This window comes from Neomonachus schauinslandi, chromosome X (genome assembly GCF_002201575.2).
Source record: "Neomonachus schauinslandi chromosome X, ASM220157v2, whole genome shotgun sequence".
Taxonomy (NCBI): domain Eukaryota; kingdom Metazoa; phylum Chordata; class Mammalia; order Carnivora; family Phocidae; genus Neomonachus; species Neomonachus schauinslandi.
The window spans coordinates 1,099,598-1,118,573 of NC_058419.1; the positions used below are offsets into that span (position 1 = coordinate 1,099,598).

General features: G+C 39.0%; 2 protein-coding genes across 2 annotated transcripts; one reads left to right on the forward strand and one right to left on the reverse strand.

The window, feature by feature from the left end:
* Window positions 1-8,816: 8,816 nt before the first annotated feature.
* Window positions 8,817-9,757, reverse strand: LOC110574427 (olfactory receptor 1D2-like). The gene is given in 2 exon segments (XM_021683122.1): window positions 8,817-9,389; window positions 9,392-9,757. Coding segments are annotated over 2 exon segments (939 nt in total).
* A 3,108-nt stretch (window positions 9,758-12,865) lies between these two features.
* Window positions 12,866-13,400, forward strand: LOC110574437 (peptidyl-prolyl cis-trans isomerase D-like; the record flags this gene model as incomplete). The annotated part of the gene is given in 1 exon segment (XM_044911895.1): window positions 12,866-13,400. A coding segment is annotated over 1 exon segment (510 nt), but the record flags the coding sequence as incomplete, so codon positions are not given.
* Between the last annotated feature and the right edge of the window lie 5,576 nt (window positions 13,401-18,976).

An 18,976-nucleotide genomic window follows, 5' to 3' on the forward strand; every position in this document is an offset into this window, starting at 1 on the left:
AGTCCTGTGAGTCACTCTAGCAAAATTAATCAATCCTGAGGAAGGGAACTTGGGAACCTCTGACTTATAGCCAGTTGGTCAGAAGAACAGGTAACAATCTGGACTTTTAAGACCGGCATCTAAAGTGCAAGGAGGAGGTAGTGGGAACCTCCAATCTGTAGCACACAGGTAACAACCTGGGTTCGCATCTGGAGTCTAAAGTCAGGGATGAGGGGCAGTCTTAGAGGACTGAAACGTTTACCTGTGGAATCTGATGCTATCTCTGGGTAGATAGCATCAGGATTGAGTTCAATTGTGGGACACCCAACTGGTGTCCCAAGAATTGCTTGTTGGTGGTGGTGGGGAACACCCCCCCCACACACACATACATTGGAATTGGTATCAACCTATTTAAAACTACAGAGACAACCTTAATATATCCCCAGAAGTAAAAATACATACATAAAGTAAAAAATAATTTTAAAAGTAATAACTCTCTTATCATCTGGAAAATTTTAAATGCTGCCTTAAACAACTCTTGATCCAAAGAAGTTAGCCAAACCCAAATTGAAGGTTATCTATAAAATAGCAACAATGAAAGCACTAGGTATTCAGACTCCTGTAAGCAGGGTTTAAGCAGTGCTAAGAGAAAATATTTGTGTTAATAAACATGAAAATAGGGGCGCCTGGGTGGCTCAGTGGTTAAGCGTCTGCCTTCGGCTCAGGTCATGATCCCGGGGTCCTGGAATTGAGCCCCACATCAGGCTCCCTGCTCCACGGGAAGCCTGCTTCTCCCTCTCCCACTCCCCCTGCTTGTGTTCCCTCTCTCACTGTGTCCCTCTCTGTCAAATAAATAAATAAAAAATCTTTAAAAAAATGAAAATAAAGGATTAAAGTATCCAACTCAAAAGGTTAGAAAACAAATCAAAAATAAACCTAGGAAAATCAGAAAAAAAGGAAAAAGGAAAGATAAAAGCAGAAGTCAATTAACTAGAAAATAATAGATCTAATAAATCCAAGATGAGGCTCTTCCAAAGAATTAAATAGATATGTTAATTGCCATAATCAATAAGGAGGAGAAATCACAAATACACAAAACAAGAAAAGAAAATGGGTAGATAACCACAGATTTAGAGCAAATAATAGGAAATTTAAAACAATTTTTTCCAACTCTATGCAAATAAGTTTAGGGACCTAGAGGAAATGTTTGATTCTCTAGGAATAATATATGAAGAACCAAAACTCACTCTAGAAAAGAGAATCTCTATAAAATAAAATTTATAAAAACTATTCCTAGAAAAGAAATAGGGAATATTGTTCAAAAGCAACCCCCACTGAGCTCAAATAAATTAATTTCTTAAAAAGTTTTTTTAAAAAAGCAACCCCTATAAAAAGCAGCAGGTCAACTGAATTCAAAGGAAAATTCAACCAAACCTTTAAGGTGCAGGTGACTTCAATGCTATGTAAATCATTTCAAGGCATAAAAAAAAAAATTGCAAATTTTGGTTATGAAAGATTGATACCAACAAAGCACAAAGAATATGCAATCACAGATGAATCTCACTTAAGAAAACCATTACAAAAATACTAAATAAAATATAGCCAAACATAATCTAGTAACTCATTTAAAAATCAAAACATAACCAACCAAGTGGGATTTATTTTTAGGGATGTAAAGATGGTTCATTAGAAAAGCTATGAATGTATTTCAAATTTTCATAGACCAACAGTAAAAAATCGTATGATCATCCCTACAGATGTTGAAGAGGTATTTGACAAAATTTAATATCCGTTCTTTTTTTTTAATATCCATTCTTGCTTTGCAAAAATTTCTCAATAAAATCAGATTAAGGGGATACTTCCTTAACATGACATTTCTCTATCAACCAAAAATTCAACACCATGTTTAGTGAAAAAAATACTAGAAGTGTTCCCACTAAGACATGGGAAAAAACTAAGATATCCTCTCGCACCACAGTAATTTAACATTATTCTGAAGATAGACAATAAAATCAGACAAGAAAAAGATATAAGTATAAAAATTTAAAGGAGAAGGTAAATTTATCATTATTTGAGGATGATACAACTATTTACCTGGAAAACAACAGAATCCAAGTGAAAAACTATTACAAATAAGAGAATTTAGTAAGGTGGCCCAGTACACAACTGATATACAAAAACCAGGGGTCTTCATTAACAAAAGCAATAACTAGTAAATAAAACTCCATTTACAATGACAATAAAAACTGTGAAATACCCAGGAATAAGCTTAACATGAAATGGGCAAAGAGAAAAACTTCAGGAACTTGTTAAAAGAGACAAAAATAAGACTTGGACAAAATAATTTCAATAATGTGTTTTATTGAACCCAACAAGGTCCAAAACATTATCATTTCAACATGTAATCAATATAAAAAATATTAATGAGATATTTTGCATTCTTTATTCATACTAAGTCTTTGAGTTTCATTGTATGTTACACTTACACTTTATAGCTCAATTAGGACATTTCATATACTTCAGGAGCTGCAAGTGGTTTGTGGCTATCATATTGGACGTGCAGATGGAGAGGGTGAGGAGAGAAACAATCATGCTCACAAAATGCTGATGGGCAGGTAAATGAGTAGATAATCTCTTTTTGTATACCTATAGGCAGAGGAATTTGACATGATCTATCAAAATTTACATATATTTGTCATTTGACCCCATATACCACTTGTAGGAATTTATCCCAGAGAGTTTATCACAAGGCATTCAGTATTTTTAAGTTTCTTTGTTCATTTAGGCAACTTGCACGCGGAAAGGTTATAGGTTGTACTTTACCCCACAGTATAGGAATATCCACTTCATCACATCGCTCTTTTGGTCAGTGAAAATGGTAACTTGACTGTTCTAAATCCACATTTCTTTGATTCTTAATTAGGCTGATTTTTCCCATATTTTTATCATTCATTTCATTTCTTCTGATGTGAATTGTCTTTTCATGTTCTCCATTCATTTTGTTTTTATGTCCTAATGGATTGTATTTTTCATCATTTATGTAAGATTTTTACGGGGCGCCTGGGTGGCTCAGTCGTTGGGCGTCTGCCTTCGGCTCAGGTCATGGTCCCAGGGTCCTGGGATCGAGCCCCGCATGGGGCTCCCTGCTCGGCGGGAAGCCTGCTTCTCCCTCTCCCACTCTCCCTGCTTGTGTTCCCTCTCTCGCTGTGTCTCTCTCTGTCAAATAAATAAATAAATAATCTTTTAAAAAAATTATTTCTATAAGATTTTTAGTTAGAAGAATGGGGTGTTTTCCAACACCAACAACCAATTCTCTGATTCTCTGAACACCAACCGAGCGTTCAACAATTTGATTCAACTCTGACACCGATTACTGGAGGTAGCACAGTACCCACAAGTTAAGGGCTCAGTCCCACAAGACTGTCCCCCACTTAAGATGCCACTTGCAAGTCCCAGGGGCCTCCTATACTTCGACCAACTGGCTATAAATCGGAAGTTCCCACACCCCCTCCTCAGGCTCAAAAATTTTCTAGGATGGTTCACCGAACTCAGTAACACTTTACTTATGTTTACTGGTTTGTTATAAAGGACATTATAAAGGATACAGATGAAAAGCCAAGTACATAGGGCAAGGTCTAAAAGAGTCCCAAGCACAGGAGCTTCTGTCCCATGATTGTGGGTACTCCACCCTCTCAGCACGTTGATGTGCTCACCAACCTGGAAGCTCTCTGAGCCCATTGTTTAGGGGTTTTTATGGAGGTTTCATCATGTAGGCATGATCAATTAACTCAGTCTCCAGCCTCTCTCTCTCAAGAGGTTGGGGGATGGGGTAAGGGTGGAAGTTCCAGGCTCCTAATAAAGTCTTGGTCTTCTGGTGACGAGCCCCATTCTGGAGCTATCTAGGGGCTCAACAAGAATCACCATATTAGATGGGGTGCCTGGGTGGCTCAGTCGTTAAGCGTCTGCCTTCGGCTCAGGTCACGATCCCAGGGTCCTGGGATCGAGTCCCACATTGGGCTCCCTGCTCAGCGGGAAGCCTGCTTCTCCCTCTCCCACTCCCCCTGCTTGTGTTCCCTCTCTCGCTCTCTCTCTGTCAGATAAATAAATAAAATCTTTAAAAAAGAAAAAGAGTCACCATATTAGAACAAAGATGCTCTTATCACCCAGGAAATTCCAAGGGTTTTAGGAGCTCTGTGTCAGGAACTGGGGACAAAAACCAAATATATGTTTGTATTATATTACAAAAGATATTAGTGTTTGTCATATAAATGGCAACTATTTTCCCTACTTAATTTGTTTTTCATGTGGATAAATCTATCCATTTTCCTTTGGGATCTCTTCCATTGCTTTTGTGCTCCAAGAGTAGCATAAGACTATATATTCACATGATCTGTATGTTGATTCATCTGCCAATAGCACTCTGTTTAAATTATTTTACCTTTCAATGTCTGGTAGAAGAAAATCCTCACTGATCACATTTTTGGGGTTTTTTGGTTGTTTTTATTGTTTTTTTGCCATTTATTCTTCCAAATGAGCAGTAGAAGCCTTTTATCAAACAAACAAACAAACAAACAAAAGATTTTGTTCAGGCCCTAAATGCCTGAAATCTAGATTAATCTGAGTCTTCCCATTCAAAAAGGTGTTATATCTTTTCCTTTGACCAGGTTCTCTCAAGAGAATCTCTGCAGTCTCCTCATATAGGCTCCTTTCATTTCTTGTTAAGGCAATATTTTACCCTTGTTGCTATTGTGTTTGGGATATTTTTCCAATGCCATTTTTTAAAAAAAGATTTTATTTATTTATTTATTTGACAGAGAGAGACACACAGCGAGAGAGGGAACACAAGCAGGGGGAGTGGGAGAGGGAGAAGCAGGCTTCCCGCTGAGCAGGGAGGCCAATGTGGGGCTCGATCCCAGGACCCTGGGATCATGACCTGAGCCGAAGGCAGACACCCAACGACTGAGCCACCCAGGCACCCTCCAATGCCACTTTTAAGTAGTTTTTTCTCCATGGATTGGAAGAGTTTTATTGATTTTTGCATTATTTATTTTACACTTTGTAAATTTGTTCCCCTTAGCTCTAGTAGTTTTTTAGTTTGTCTTGGGTTTTCCAGAAAGATACTCATATTTACATATGATCATAACTTTCTCCCCTTCCTTTCTGATATTAATACCTAATACATCTATCTTCTGATTTACTGCTAAGCTAGAATTTTGACAAAAATGTTAAATGATAGTCATGGTAGGGGGAATCCCTGTTGTTGCCCTGATCTTAATGGGAATAGTGTTTCAACACTAAGTACTAAGTTGGCCAAATTGTTTTAAGACAGGGTTTTATATATTTTTTTTATCACTTTAAGATAGTTTTTACTTTGTTTCCTAGCTTGATGTCAGGTTTAGGTATGTCAGGAGTAATGCCCTATGGAGTAAGTTGGGAAGTTTTCTTTTTGATGCTCTGCAACAGATTAAATAACACTGGAACTGGATGCCTGGGTGGCTCAGTCGGTAAAGTGGCTGCCTTCGGCTGGGGTCATGATCCTGGGGCCCTGGGATCGAGCCCTGTGTCGTGCTTCCTGCTCAGCGGGGAGCCTGCTTCTCTCTCTGCCTGCTGCTCCCCCTGCTTGTGCTCTGTCTCTCTCTCTCTCTCTCTGACAAATAAATAAAATCTTAAAATAAATAAATAAATAACACTTGGAACATCTCTGCTTAAAAGTTTAACAGAATGAGTAGGACTAGTGTCTATTGGTAAAGCAGATCTTTGATTCTATTTCTTCTTTGTTTATTGATTGATCATTTTCATTATTCTACCTCCTCTTGAGTTGCATGTATTATTTTCCATACTCTCTTAGAAAATTGCCCACCCCATTGTCATAAAGCCATACAGAATATTATTGTGAATTTTAAAAATATCCTCGATACTTTTATATCTGTTGTTAGATTTTCTTCTCAGTCATAATGTTATCTACCTGAATTTTTCTTCTTTGTCTATATTGTTGGTCCTTTCAAAGAACCAGATCTTGGTTTCCTTGCCCTATTCTACCTGGGTTTTTCATGCTACAGCGTTAATCTTTATTAGTTTTCCCCTTCTGTTTTGTTTTTGTGTTTCTGATGTCATTTCTATAGCTCCTGGACTTGAATGCTTAATCAATTTATACTGAACCCTTTTTTATTAATTAATTAAATCATTTAAGGTTGCTATTTAGCCTATGACTATGACTTTGGCCACATCTCATAGATTTCGTCTCTGTTTAGTGATTTGATATCAAAGTCATGGTAGCTTCTTAAAAATTAGTTATTTTCCATCATCAGAATACGTCACATTATGGTACTTGTATATTTCATGAACATTAAAAAGTAAACCTTGTCCATAAAACACAGCATGTCTGGATTTTCTACAGGAAATTATTTTTATATCTTCTTGGACTTGGGTATCTGAGAGCTGAAAAAAGGAATTTCAATGTGAGTTTAATTTGTATTTCTCAAGTTATGAGTGAAATTGATTGTCTCTTCTTATGTTTAAAAACCACTTGTAGTTCTCTTTCTGTGAATTTCTGTTCACTTCCTTGGTTCATTTTTCTATTCCATTGTTGTTGACAATTTACAAGAAACATTGGTGACATTAACAATGAAAAAACAGTTAAAATAAATATATACACCCCTCACATACTTATTTATCAATCTACCAATGGAGTGAATTATAATGTGGTGAATAACATTTTTCAGTCCTTCATTCAACTCATATTTACTGAGCACCTACTAATGTCACATGAATAAGACAGACAAAATCTCTGGCCTCATGGAGACAGGGAAAAACAAACTATATGTAATTTCAAGTAGTGATAAGTGCTAAGGGGAAAAAAGGCACAGCGAATGGTAAGTCACAGTGTGATATTCTTTTAAGAGGTGTTCTGTGTCTTTGTTTCTTTGTTTTCTTTCTGTATGTGTATGTGTGTGCACGCTCATGTGAACTGGTCTTTTCCAAGTTGATGTCAGCCATATTGATTTTAAAGAATGAATTGGTACACTTGGCATCTTTTTCCGTGCTCTTTAACTTTTTAAATAACATGGCAATATTCTGTTTCTTCAAGTTTTGATGAAATAATCTGGACCTGATTTCTCCTTCTCTTTGGACTAAATCTTTGGCCACCATTTGAATTTCCCTTTGGTTTCAGTGTAAACAGATTTCCTATTTTCTCTTAGTCAGTTTTGGAAATTAACATAGTCCTAGAAAATTGCCCATTTTATCTGGATTCAAAATTTCTTTGCATTTTAAAATTTTATTTTTCATCCTCTCTGTCCTTCCTAATCTTATCTACTTGCATTGTATCTTTGTATCTTAATTGAACTACCAATTAATTCACTGTGCACACAAATTCTGTGGGAATTGGGAATTGGGACAGGACACAGTGGGAACATGTTATCTCTGCTCTATGATGTCTGCAGCTTCTGCTGGGAAAACTCAGGCAGGTGGGGGCCAGAATCCTCTGAGGGGTTCCCTTACTCTCATGTCTCCCGTCTGTCTGGGATGACTGGAAGGCTCGGCTCTGTGGACCTGAGCACCTCCATATGGCCCCTTCATGCAGCTTAGCTTTCTCACAGCATGGCAGCCTCAAGGCAGTCTTACAAGCAGCTCAGGGATCCCAGAGGACATGGTCCAAGGAACAATCCAGAAGCTGCCCCACCTTCCGTGACTTAGCCTTGGAAGTCACACAGCATCACTTACACTCCTCTTGAGAGGTGGGGTCTGTGTCCCCAACCCTTGAATCCGGGCAGGCTTGTGACTGTTTGTACCAATGGAGGCTGCAAAGCAGAGCACAGTGGGATGGACTATTGGAAAAGACATTCAGCCACACTGTTGTGATTATTGTTATATGCACATGTTGAGAAATGTGTTAAATCTACTCTTTTCACTTCATCTAGGAATGTTCTTTGTGAGGTCAGCAAGTAAGTCTATGGCTTGGGAAGTGTGTTTACATACCACAATCCACGCAGGAGTTCAAAGGGGTACCCATCTCTTTCTCCACTTAGCTCACAAACTTTGTGAATGGGTCATGAAGTCACAATCCATGCATCTACTGCCATCTAGTGACAAGGGCCCCCATTGCAGATTTTGCTCTTTTCGAGAAATGAACCTCTTTAGTTCCATCCAACAAATTATTCTTACATAAGCAAAAGGTGAGAATTCCATTGCTTCTCTGATGGCATCCCTCACCTAGAAAATGTGGATAAAAACAGCCTCTCCATCACAAGATTGTTTGGTGATAGTGAGTAAATACATGCACTCACTCAAAACGGTGCCCAGCACAAAAGAAGCTCCATTGTTTATTATGATTCACTCCATTAACGGAGGCCTGTAGTCAAAACTCATGAGGCACATAAGGTTTGAGGAGAGGCCATGAAAGACAAATAGAATGAATTGAAAATTAAATCCTCGGGGCGCCTGGGTGGCTCAGTCGTTAAGCATCTGCCTTCGGCTCAGGTCATGATCCTGGGGTCCTGGGATCGAGCCCCGCATCGGGCTCCCTGCTCAGCGGGAAGCCTGCTTCTCCCTCTCCCACTCCCCCTGCTTGTGTTCCCTCTCTCGCTGTCTCTCTCTCTGTCAAATAAATAAATAAATAATCTTTAAAAAAAAAAAAAAAAGAAAATTAAATCCTCACACAAACAAGCTGTGCACCTGGAGCCTGACACGAGAGTCACTCAGGGAGGGTTGGTTGAAGGAGTGAGCAGAAATTTGGGCTAAGCTGGACACCCGTCAGACCCATCATATGGACAGTCCCTTCCCACATCAAAGGGAGGAGAAGACAAGACAACATCATAGCTCAGAAGCAGGAGATGTTGTCACCAAGACCAGACCTTTCTCCAACTGAGGAGGTTCCTCAAGGCCCCTTTCATGTCCTTATTCCTAAGACTATAAATGAAAGGGTTGAGCATGGGAACCCCCACCGCATATAGCACAGTGGCCACTGAGTCCTCAGTTGTGTAGGAAGAAGAGGGTCGCAGATACACTCCAAATAAAGTTCCATAGAACAATGACACCACAACAAGGTGGGAACTGCAAATAGAAAAGGCTTTCAGTTTGCTCTGAGAAGAATGAAGTCTTAGGATGGCTGAGAAAATGTGCATGTAGGAAAGAGAAATAAAGAGGAAAGGAGCAACAAAAAGAAAGCTCCCCAGGGTGTAAACAACCAACTCATTGATGCGGATATTTGAACAGGAAAGCTTTAGCAATGAGTAAAGTTCACAGAAAATATGGTGAATTCTGACACTTGCACAGAATGACAGTGTATCTATCAAGAGGGTGTGGATCAAAGGATAGATATTTGTGATAATCAGAGCCACAGACACCAACGTGATACAGAATTTGGGGCTCATGGTTATGGTATAATGAAGAGGGTGACATATGGCTACATATGGCTGTCATATGCCATCACTGCCAAGAGGAAATTGTCCAGTTCTAGAAACAAGATTAGAAAATACATCTGAGTGAGACATCCAACATAGGGAATGGACTGGCTCTGGGTTTGGATATTGAGCAGCATCTTTGGTATAGTGACAGAGGTGAAGCAGATGTCAATGCATGACAGGTTGGCTATGAAGAAGTACATGGGGGTGTAGAGGTTGGAGGTGGAGCCAATGGCCAGGATGATGAGCAGGTTCCCCACCACAGCAACCAGGTACATGGATAGGAACAGACTGAAGAGGAGGGGTTGATGCTCAGGCACCTCTGACAGTCCGAGGAGGAAGAATTCTGAGATAATGGTTAGGTTGCCTCTTGCCATGCCTCCTGGTTTCTATAAACATGCATTGAGAATACATCTGTCAACAAGAGCAGAGGCAATCTGGGAAAGCATGCACAACAACCTTCATCATTGGCTGAAATACTTTGTGACACTTTGGGAAGGAACTCTAACCTGGGGTGGTAAGGGCAAGAAAGTGTGGGGCTGTCTGGTCATCAGAGAATGCAGGGCAGGTGAGCTGAGGCCCTTCTTGAGACTTACCTCAGTCAGGAGCTCCTCTTTTTTCTCGAGAAGGAAAGAAGGACCAGACAGAGAATAAGACAGAACTGAAAGTAAGGCCTGGTTTGGGGAGAGAGGGTGGAGGCAGCTAAAGCAGTTAAGTTGTCACAATGGGTGCTTTGGTTGGATCCTTGTAGGCCTCTTTATTTTACTGATGTAGGGGTTTGGGTGATGACCATAAAGCAAAATTCTGTGTTCGCATGTGTGTGTGTATACTTAAACACAGATGTATATACTTTATAAACATATACACAGACATATATATTCATATGTATGTATTCACAGAAAATTTCATGAAAGCATATTCACCAAAATGCTAATAGTGGTTATCTCTGGGGTGTGAGATTTTAACTTGCATCTTTTTTCAACAATAAACATGTATCAATTTTCTAAACTATGCTCCATGGATGTTAATATGTCTTTCAAAAGGTTTCTGTGATGGACTAAGTTTGAAGCACAAGCACAGTTAGGGGCTCAGGGCTTGTCATACATAAGTTATGTTTTTGTATCTTTGTCTCTCCTTTCAAGTTCATGTTATGGAATCCAGAAAGGCTAAATGCTCATGTGATGTAATTCCACTAGATAGACAGATCTACATTCATAAATCTGAAAATCAAATAAAATGGAAAACTTAATAAAATCTGATTTTAAAATATTGACTCAAAAACAAGCAGATGATAAGTAAACAAATATCCATGGAAGAAACTGAAAACTATTTCATGGATCTCCACCTAAAAATAAACCACATGCTTTTAATCCAGGTGCATTTAAGAAAGAATCATTTTAATTCATCAGATTTTCAGCCCACTAATCCCCTCTTCAAATATTAGAAGTTTACAAGGGAAAGAATGACATCTGTCTGCTTCACCACTGAATCACCATGGCCTCAAGCCAGCATAATACTGAAATCAAAACCTGGCAACAACAAGCATATGCACAAAAGAACAATGAGGCAAATATCTTCAATACATGCAAATGCAGTCTAGAAGTACATTGGAGGGATAAGACATCAAATAGGAATATAAGAATGATTGATATTATGACATCTACTAATGCAAATAATCATATGAGTTGATGGAAGGAAAAAACTACATTATAAACTTAATGGATCCTAAAATGGCACTTGTAACACCTCACATTATTTCTTGATTTTTACAACCCTTAGTGGGACTGGAATGAAATCCTCATCTCAAAGTACCAGAGTCTGGATGTCCTTTCTTTCAACCCAGCTGCCTCGCCCAAAGCTCTCCCTTCAGACTCCAATTTTCACTGGGCCCGCTGGAACTCATAATTTATAATCAATGTCTTCTCAAAACATTCCCTCTACTCTCTGCCTTAAAGGAGACTTGGATCCATACCTGAGGACACTACTTTCTTGCAGCTCTCTCCAAGCTAGACTATCTTTTCTTCTCACACCTCATATACCTCAGGGTTAGGAGGTAGAGTCAGTGACAAAGTCTGCTCTCCTCTCTTCTGAGCCTAGTATTACACTGGGAATGTAAGCTGCCATCTTCAAGACTGCTGCTATGCAAGGCTAAAGTTAAAACACTTGGGATCGAGGCCCGCATCAGGCTCCCTGCTTGGCGGGGAGTCTGCTTCTCCCTCTCCCTCTGCCTCTCTCCCTTGTGCTTCTTTCTCTCTCTCTCTCTCTCAAATAAATAAATAAAATCTTAGAAAAAGAATCCCAAGAGTGACATCAACAAAAACAGCAGAAGTAGGAGCTCTAAGGGCCTATCCCTCCACAAAAACAGTGAAGAAATTAGCAAAAATGATCAGAATCAATGTTCTTTAAATTAATTTTCTTAAATATGTTCAAAAAGCTAAAAGAAGCCGGAACAATATCTCAACAATTAGAGATTATCAACAAAGTGATAAAAATTATAAAAAGGAACCAAATAGAAAATGTGGAACTGAAAAGTACAAAAATTGAAAGGAATAATTCATGATAAGGTTTCAATAGCAGATTTGAGCTGGCAGAAAAAAGGATCCATGAACTTGAAGATACATAAACTGAAATTAGTCTGAGGAGCAGAAAGGAAACAGATTAAGGAAAATGAACAGTCTAAGAGACCTGTGGAGCATTATCAAGTAGACCAACATATTCATTGTGGGAGTCCCAGAAGAAGAAAAGGAGAGAAAAAAGGCCAAAAAGAATATTTGAAGAAATAATGGCTGAAAATTGCTCAAATTTGATGAAAGCATGACTCTATACATTCAGAAAGCTCAATGAATCCCAAGTAGGATAAAAACCAAGAGGCCCACACCAAGACGCATTATAATCGAACCGTCAGAAGCCACAGACAAAGAGAGAATCTTGAAAGCAGCAAAAGAGGAGCAACTTGTCGTGTATAAGGGATCCTCAATAAGATTTACAATTTCTTATCAAAATCCATGGAGACCAGAAGGCACTGGGGTGACATATTTAATGTAATGAAAGGAAAAAAGTCAACCAAAAAGTCTACATCCAGCAAAACTCTCCTTCACGCTTTTGGGTTGAGCTGCCGGTTGTCCACGAGGTTCTTTGAGTTCACTCCCAAGCGCATCTGCAATTCAAAATGTCGCACCCGTCCCCCCAAACTAAGCCCTCCAACCCCAGTAACCCCAGAGTCTTCTTTGATGTGGACATCGGAGGGGAGCGAGTTGGTCGAATTGTCTTAGAATTGTTTGCAGATATTGTACCCAAAACTGCAGAAAATTTTCGTGCATTGTGTACAGGAGAAAAAGGCATTGGACCCGCCACTGGGAAACCTCTCCATTTCAAAGGATGCCCTTTCTATCGAATTATTAAGAAATTTAGGATTCAGGGTGGAGACTTCTCAAATCAAAATGGGACAGGTGGAGAAAGTATTTATGGTGAAAATTTGAAGATGAAAATTCCGTGACTTCCCTGAGGATGCAGATATAGATTTAAAAGATGTAATAAAATTTTACTAATAACAAGATGTAAAAAATATTGGAAATACTTTTTTCAAATCTCAGAACTGGGAGATGGCCATTAAAAAATATGCAAAAGTTTTAAGATATGTGGAAGGTTCAAAGGCTATTACTGAGAAAGCAGATAGATTGAAGCTGCAACCTATAGCTTTAAGCTGTGTGCTGAATATTGGTGCTTGTAAACTGAAGATGTCAAATTGGCAGGGAGCAATCGACAGTTGTTTGGAGGCTCTTGAAATAGACCCATCCAATACCAAAGCCTTATACCGTAGAGCTCAAGGATGGCAAGGATTAAAAGAATACGATCAAGCATTGGCTGATCTTAAGAAAGCTCAGGAGATAGCACCAGAAGATAAAGCTATCCAGGCAGAATTGCTGAAAGTCAAACAAAAGATAAAAGCACAGAAAGATAAAGAGAAGGCAGCGTATGCAAAAATGTTTGCCTAGTAAGAAATTCAGTTTTACTTAAATATGCATTGATTGTTATATAAAGGCAATAAGAAAATTTAAAGGTTTTTGTCGGTTATATATGATCCCTGATGTGTTTCCTTTGATACTTCAGTTTCCCATTGTTTACAGTTCAAGAATACTGAAAAGAGTTCACTCTTAATAAAACAGTGTTACAAAATTAAAAAAAAAAAACCTCTCCTTCAAACATAAAGAAAAAATTAAGACATTCCCTAATAAACTAAATCTGAGAGAATTCATTGCTAGTAGCTCTACCCTAAAAGCCGTGCTAAAGGGAGTATTTCAGGGTGAAATGAAGGGACACTAGACAGTAACTTGAAGTCATACAAAGAAATAAAGAACATCAGTAAAAATAAACACATAGGGAAATATAAAAGTCAATATTAATGTAATTTTGGGTTTTAACTCCTCTTTTTTCATATATCATTTTAAAAATATATAAAACTATAATTACAAAACAATGTGAATGGGCATACAATGTGTAAAGATGTAAGGTGTGTCAGTAACAACATAAAAGGGGAAAGATGGAGCTGTATAAAAGCAGCTCTTTGTATACTCCTGAAGCAAAGTTGGCATTAATTCAAACCAGATTGGTGTAAGTAAAAGATGTTAATTGTAATCCCCAGGGTAACGACTAAGAAAATATATAGTGAAAGAAAGTACAAGGGAATCAAGATGGTAACTAGGAAACACATATCTAACATAAAAGTAGATGGTAATGGAGGAATTGAGGAACAAAAGAGATAGAAGACATATAGGGGAAGAAAGCAAAATAGTAAAAGGAAGATCTTATCAGTAACTACTTTAAATGTAAGTGGATTACATGGTTCAGTTAAAAACGGAGAGTGGCAGGGGGCCTGGGAGGCTCAGTCGTTCAGTCTGACTCTTGATCTCAGCTCAGGTCTTGAGCTCAGGTCTTGGTCTCTGGATCATGAATTCAAGCCCTGCACTGGGCTCCATGCTGGGCATGGAGCCTACTTTTTTTAAAAAAAAAAAAGAAAAAACAGAGAGTGGCAAAATGGATTTTTAAAAAATATTTGTTTAGAGACAGTGTGTGCACGAGTGGGGGGAGGGGCAGAGGGAGAGAAAGAGAGAGAGAAGCAGTCTGCCCGCTGAGCGTGGAGCCCAACACGGGGCTTGATCTCACAACCCTGAGATCATGACCTGAGCCTAAACCAAGAGTCAGATGCTCAAGTGACTGAGCCATCCAGGCATCCCTACAAGATACTTTAGATCCCAAAACACAAATAGGTTGAAAGTTAAGGAATTAAAAAGATATTCCATGCAAATAATAACCAAAAGAGAGCTATACTAATATCAGATAAAATAGACTTTAAGTCAAAAATTGTTATAAGAGACAAAGAAGAACATTATATAATGATAAAAGGGTCAACTCGTCAAGAAGATATAACTCATCAAGAAGATATAACTATTGTAAACATACACACACTTAGCAACAAATCACAAAATATAAGAGGCAAACATTGACAGAATTGAAAGGAGAGATAGCCAGTTCCACAATAATAGCCAGAGACTTCAAAACTCTACTTTCAATAATGAAAAGAACCACCAGATAGAAGATCAATAAGGCAACAGAGGATGTGAGCATATAAACCAACTAGACCTAACATACCCATACAGAATACACCACCCAATGACAGCAGAATACACATTCTAACCAAGTGTACAACAGACATTCCTCAGGATAGGCCTTGTATTAGGCCACAAAACAAATCTCAGTAAAATTTAAAAGATTGAAATCATACACAGTATAGTCTGCAAGCACAACAGAATGAAACTAGAAATGAATAACAAAAGGAAAACTGGAAAATTTACAAATATGTAGAAATTAAATAACACATTTTAAAATAAGCAATGGATCAAAAAAGAAATCACAAGGGAAATTAGAAAATACATTGAGATGAATGAAAATGAAAAACCAAAAAGAAAATGAAGAAACAACATACTAAAACTAATGGGATGCAGTGAAAGCAGTGTTCAAAGGGAAATACCTAGTTGTAAACACCTACCTTAAAAAGATCAGGGATAAAACAAGGATCCTCACTTTCATCATTTCGGGTTTTTTTTTTTTAAAGATTTTATTTATTTATTTGAGAGAGAGAGCACAAGCAGGGGGTAGGGGCAGAAGAAGAGGGAGAAGCAGGCTCCATGCTCAGGGCTTAATCCCAGGACCCTGGAATCATGACCTGAGCCAAAGGCAGACACTTAACCAACTGAGCCACCTGGGCTCCCCAATCACTTTCTTCATTTCTATTCAACATTGTACTAGAATTCTAGCCAGAGCAGTTAGGCAAGAAAAAGAAAGAAACAGCATCGAAATTGGAATATAAGAAGCACAATTATCTCTATTCACAGATGATTTAATCTTATATATAAAATCCTAAGGAATCCATCAAAAAAAAATCTGCTAGATCTAATCGAATTCAGCAAAGTCGCAGGATACAAGATCAACACACAAAAATCAGCTGTAGGGGCGCCTGGGTGGCTCAGTGGTTAAGCGTCTGCCTTCGGCTCAGGTCATGATCCCGGGGTCCTGGGATCGAGCCCTGTATCGGGCTCCCTGCTCAGCGGGAAGCCTGCTTCTCCCTCTCCCACTCCCCCTGCTTGTGTTCCCTCTCTCGCTGTGTCTCTCTCTGTCAAATAAATAAATAAAATCTTAAAAAAAAAAATCAGCTGTAATACTATACACTAGCAATGAACAATGCAAAAATGAAATTAGGAAAATAATAGCATCTATAATAATAACAAAAAGATGAAAATACTTAGGAATAAATGTAACCAGGGGGATGCAAGACTTGTTCTTTGAAAACTACAAAACATTGTTCAAAGAAATTAAAGAAGCTCTAAGTCAATGGAAAGACTTCCCATGTCCATGGATTGGAATATATTAAGATGGCAATACTCAAAAAGTGGTCTACAAACTCAATGCAGTCTCAATGGCCTTTTTTGCAGAAATGGAAAAGGTGATCCAAAAATTCATAGGGAAATGCAAGGGACCCCAAATAACCAAACGCTCTCAAAAGAGAATGCAGTGGTACACTTCATTTAGTTAGACGCTTATGGTTAAGATTGTAGCCAAGTTTTGGCATCAGATATAATGTTGATTTTTGAATAAGTTAAACAGAACATTATTATATGAACTAGGAATTCCACTCCTAGGTATATACCCAAAAGAATTAACAGGTGTTCAAGTAAAAACTGGCACATAAATGTTCATAGCAGTACTATTCATAATAGCCAAAAGGTGAAAATAACTCATGTATACATCAACTGATGAATGGATGAAAAAAATATGGTGTAGCTGCACAATGGAATATTATTCAGGCATGTTAATTAATGAACTAATATGTCCTGAAACATGGATGAAAATATTGAAAACATTATGCTAAGTGAAGAAGCCAAACACAAAAGGCCATATATTATATGACTCCACACATATGGACTATCCAGAAGAGGCAAATCTACAGAAACAGAAAGCAGATTAATGGTTGTCAGAAGTGTAGGGGGGGATGAGTGCAAAGTGACTGCTTAATGGGTACAAGGTGTCCTTTGGAACTGATGAAAATGTTCGGAACTATATACAAGCAATGGTTGTACATTGTCAATGTACTAAATGCCACTGAATTTTATACTTTAAAATGGTCAGTTCATGTTATATGAATTTTACCACAATAAAAAAGTCAGAAAAAATTGAAAAAGAACACTTTGCCATTTGAGACCCCTGCTGTCCAGCCCCCTTGCTCATTGCTGTCTCCCAAAGGAACCATTCTTTCCCCAGACATTTACGAGGACTCTGCTGCAAGCTGACTGCCCCTTCTACATCCCACTCCTGCCTCATTCTGAGACCTCAGCGTCCACGTGGCAGACCATTGTAATCGATCAAGCTCAACCTCCTCTCTGTCTACCCTTGGGAAGGTAACCCAAACTACGCCAATCACAGTCTCTCTCTCAGGGAATTGGAAAGTGGAACAGAGATACACAGAGATGGAAAGCGGCTGGAGCTGAGTCGTTGAGAGCAACTCTTTGGAGAGAGATTCCTCAGAGGTGCTCTGGTTCCCGGCCTCCCCGACATTTTGATATTCAGCTCCTGACTTCAATTCTGTGAGCTCCTCCCTGCCCCTCCAGCAAGCCTCTTCATTCAGTCAGAGCTGCATTGTGTCGCTTACAACCAAAGTGCTCCAACTCGTATTAGTGAGAACAGTCGGTGGGTTCCAAGCAACAGACTCAGGAAATGCGGTGTGATTTGGACGATCTGCAATTACTTATTGGGTGAAGTTGGGGAAGGCCAAGAGACTCCCATTCACATTGCAGGAGAGGGAAGCAGAGAACCCAGTTGTCCCCAGTGGGCGACTGGGACCATGTGTTCTCTGGAGACAAACTCTAGGGTTTGGGTACACACTGCTGTGAAACCATTTATACACACACACACACATATATAATCTTACATATATATAAATTATATATGTATTATTTTTAAGTAGGCTCCACACCTACCTAAGTGTATATATATTATTTTTTGCTTAAGTGTATATATATATATATTTTTTTAATGTAGGCTCCACACCCAACGTGGAGCCCAGCATGGGGCTTGAACTCACGATTCTGAGATCAAGACCTCAGCTGAAATCAAGAGTCAGATGCTCAACCGACTGAGTCACGCAGGCACCGCACCATGAAACCATTTTTAAAGGTGACCACGGGGTAGACAGTCACTTCTGATGGTCTCGGGTAACCTAGAGCCTGGGAACCACTACTCCAGTCTTGACATCATTGCCTCCAGACCCAGAAGGAACCTTCTGGCCTCTCTCCGACCTTGCTGGTGGGGTCCCTTAGTGCATGGAGCCAAAATGTGGAGATGTCAAGAAAACCCAACTCAGAAAAGGATTCTGATTGCAATGGCAGCTGGATCTCTAGCCTCACTGGGTCTCTGTCCTTAATGCAAAAGCACCAAAGAGTGGTGTCCTCACAGTTGTCACCAGAATATCTGAGATTGTTTGGAAGACTTGGAGAACCATAGATCCCTCTGAAATGTCACCTGGCTGACACTTCTGTGAGCTTTCCTCCAGCATCCCTGAAGAAACCAGTCTCCTCTGCTTGGGAGAGTTTCTCTACCTCTCCTTTGTCCTTTTTCCTCTCCTCCTTCCTCCTTTCTCTTCCTTTCATTTTCCTCCTCCTCTCTCTCTCCTCTCTCTTTCTCCCCCGCCCTGTATCTCTTTCCCCATCTCATTCTCAACTTTCCTTTCAGATCATTGCTCCAGAGAGGCTACCCTATACCTAAATTAGCTGGAAGAACAAATGTGCAAGATTAAATCAGAGTGGGGGTTTAGATTTGGGTAAAGATGACATTTCAACTCAGTGGGGAAATATGGATTATTCAATAAATGATATTGGGACACCTGGCTAATCTCTGGAGTTACATCCCAATGTCATCCCTCCCACCAAAATAAATTTCCAGTAGATTAAAATTTTAAAGCACTAGAGGATATTGTGAGTGAACATTTCTATAATGTTATCGTGGGTGGAGCTTTTCACAGGGCACAAAACCCAGAAATCATAATG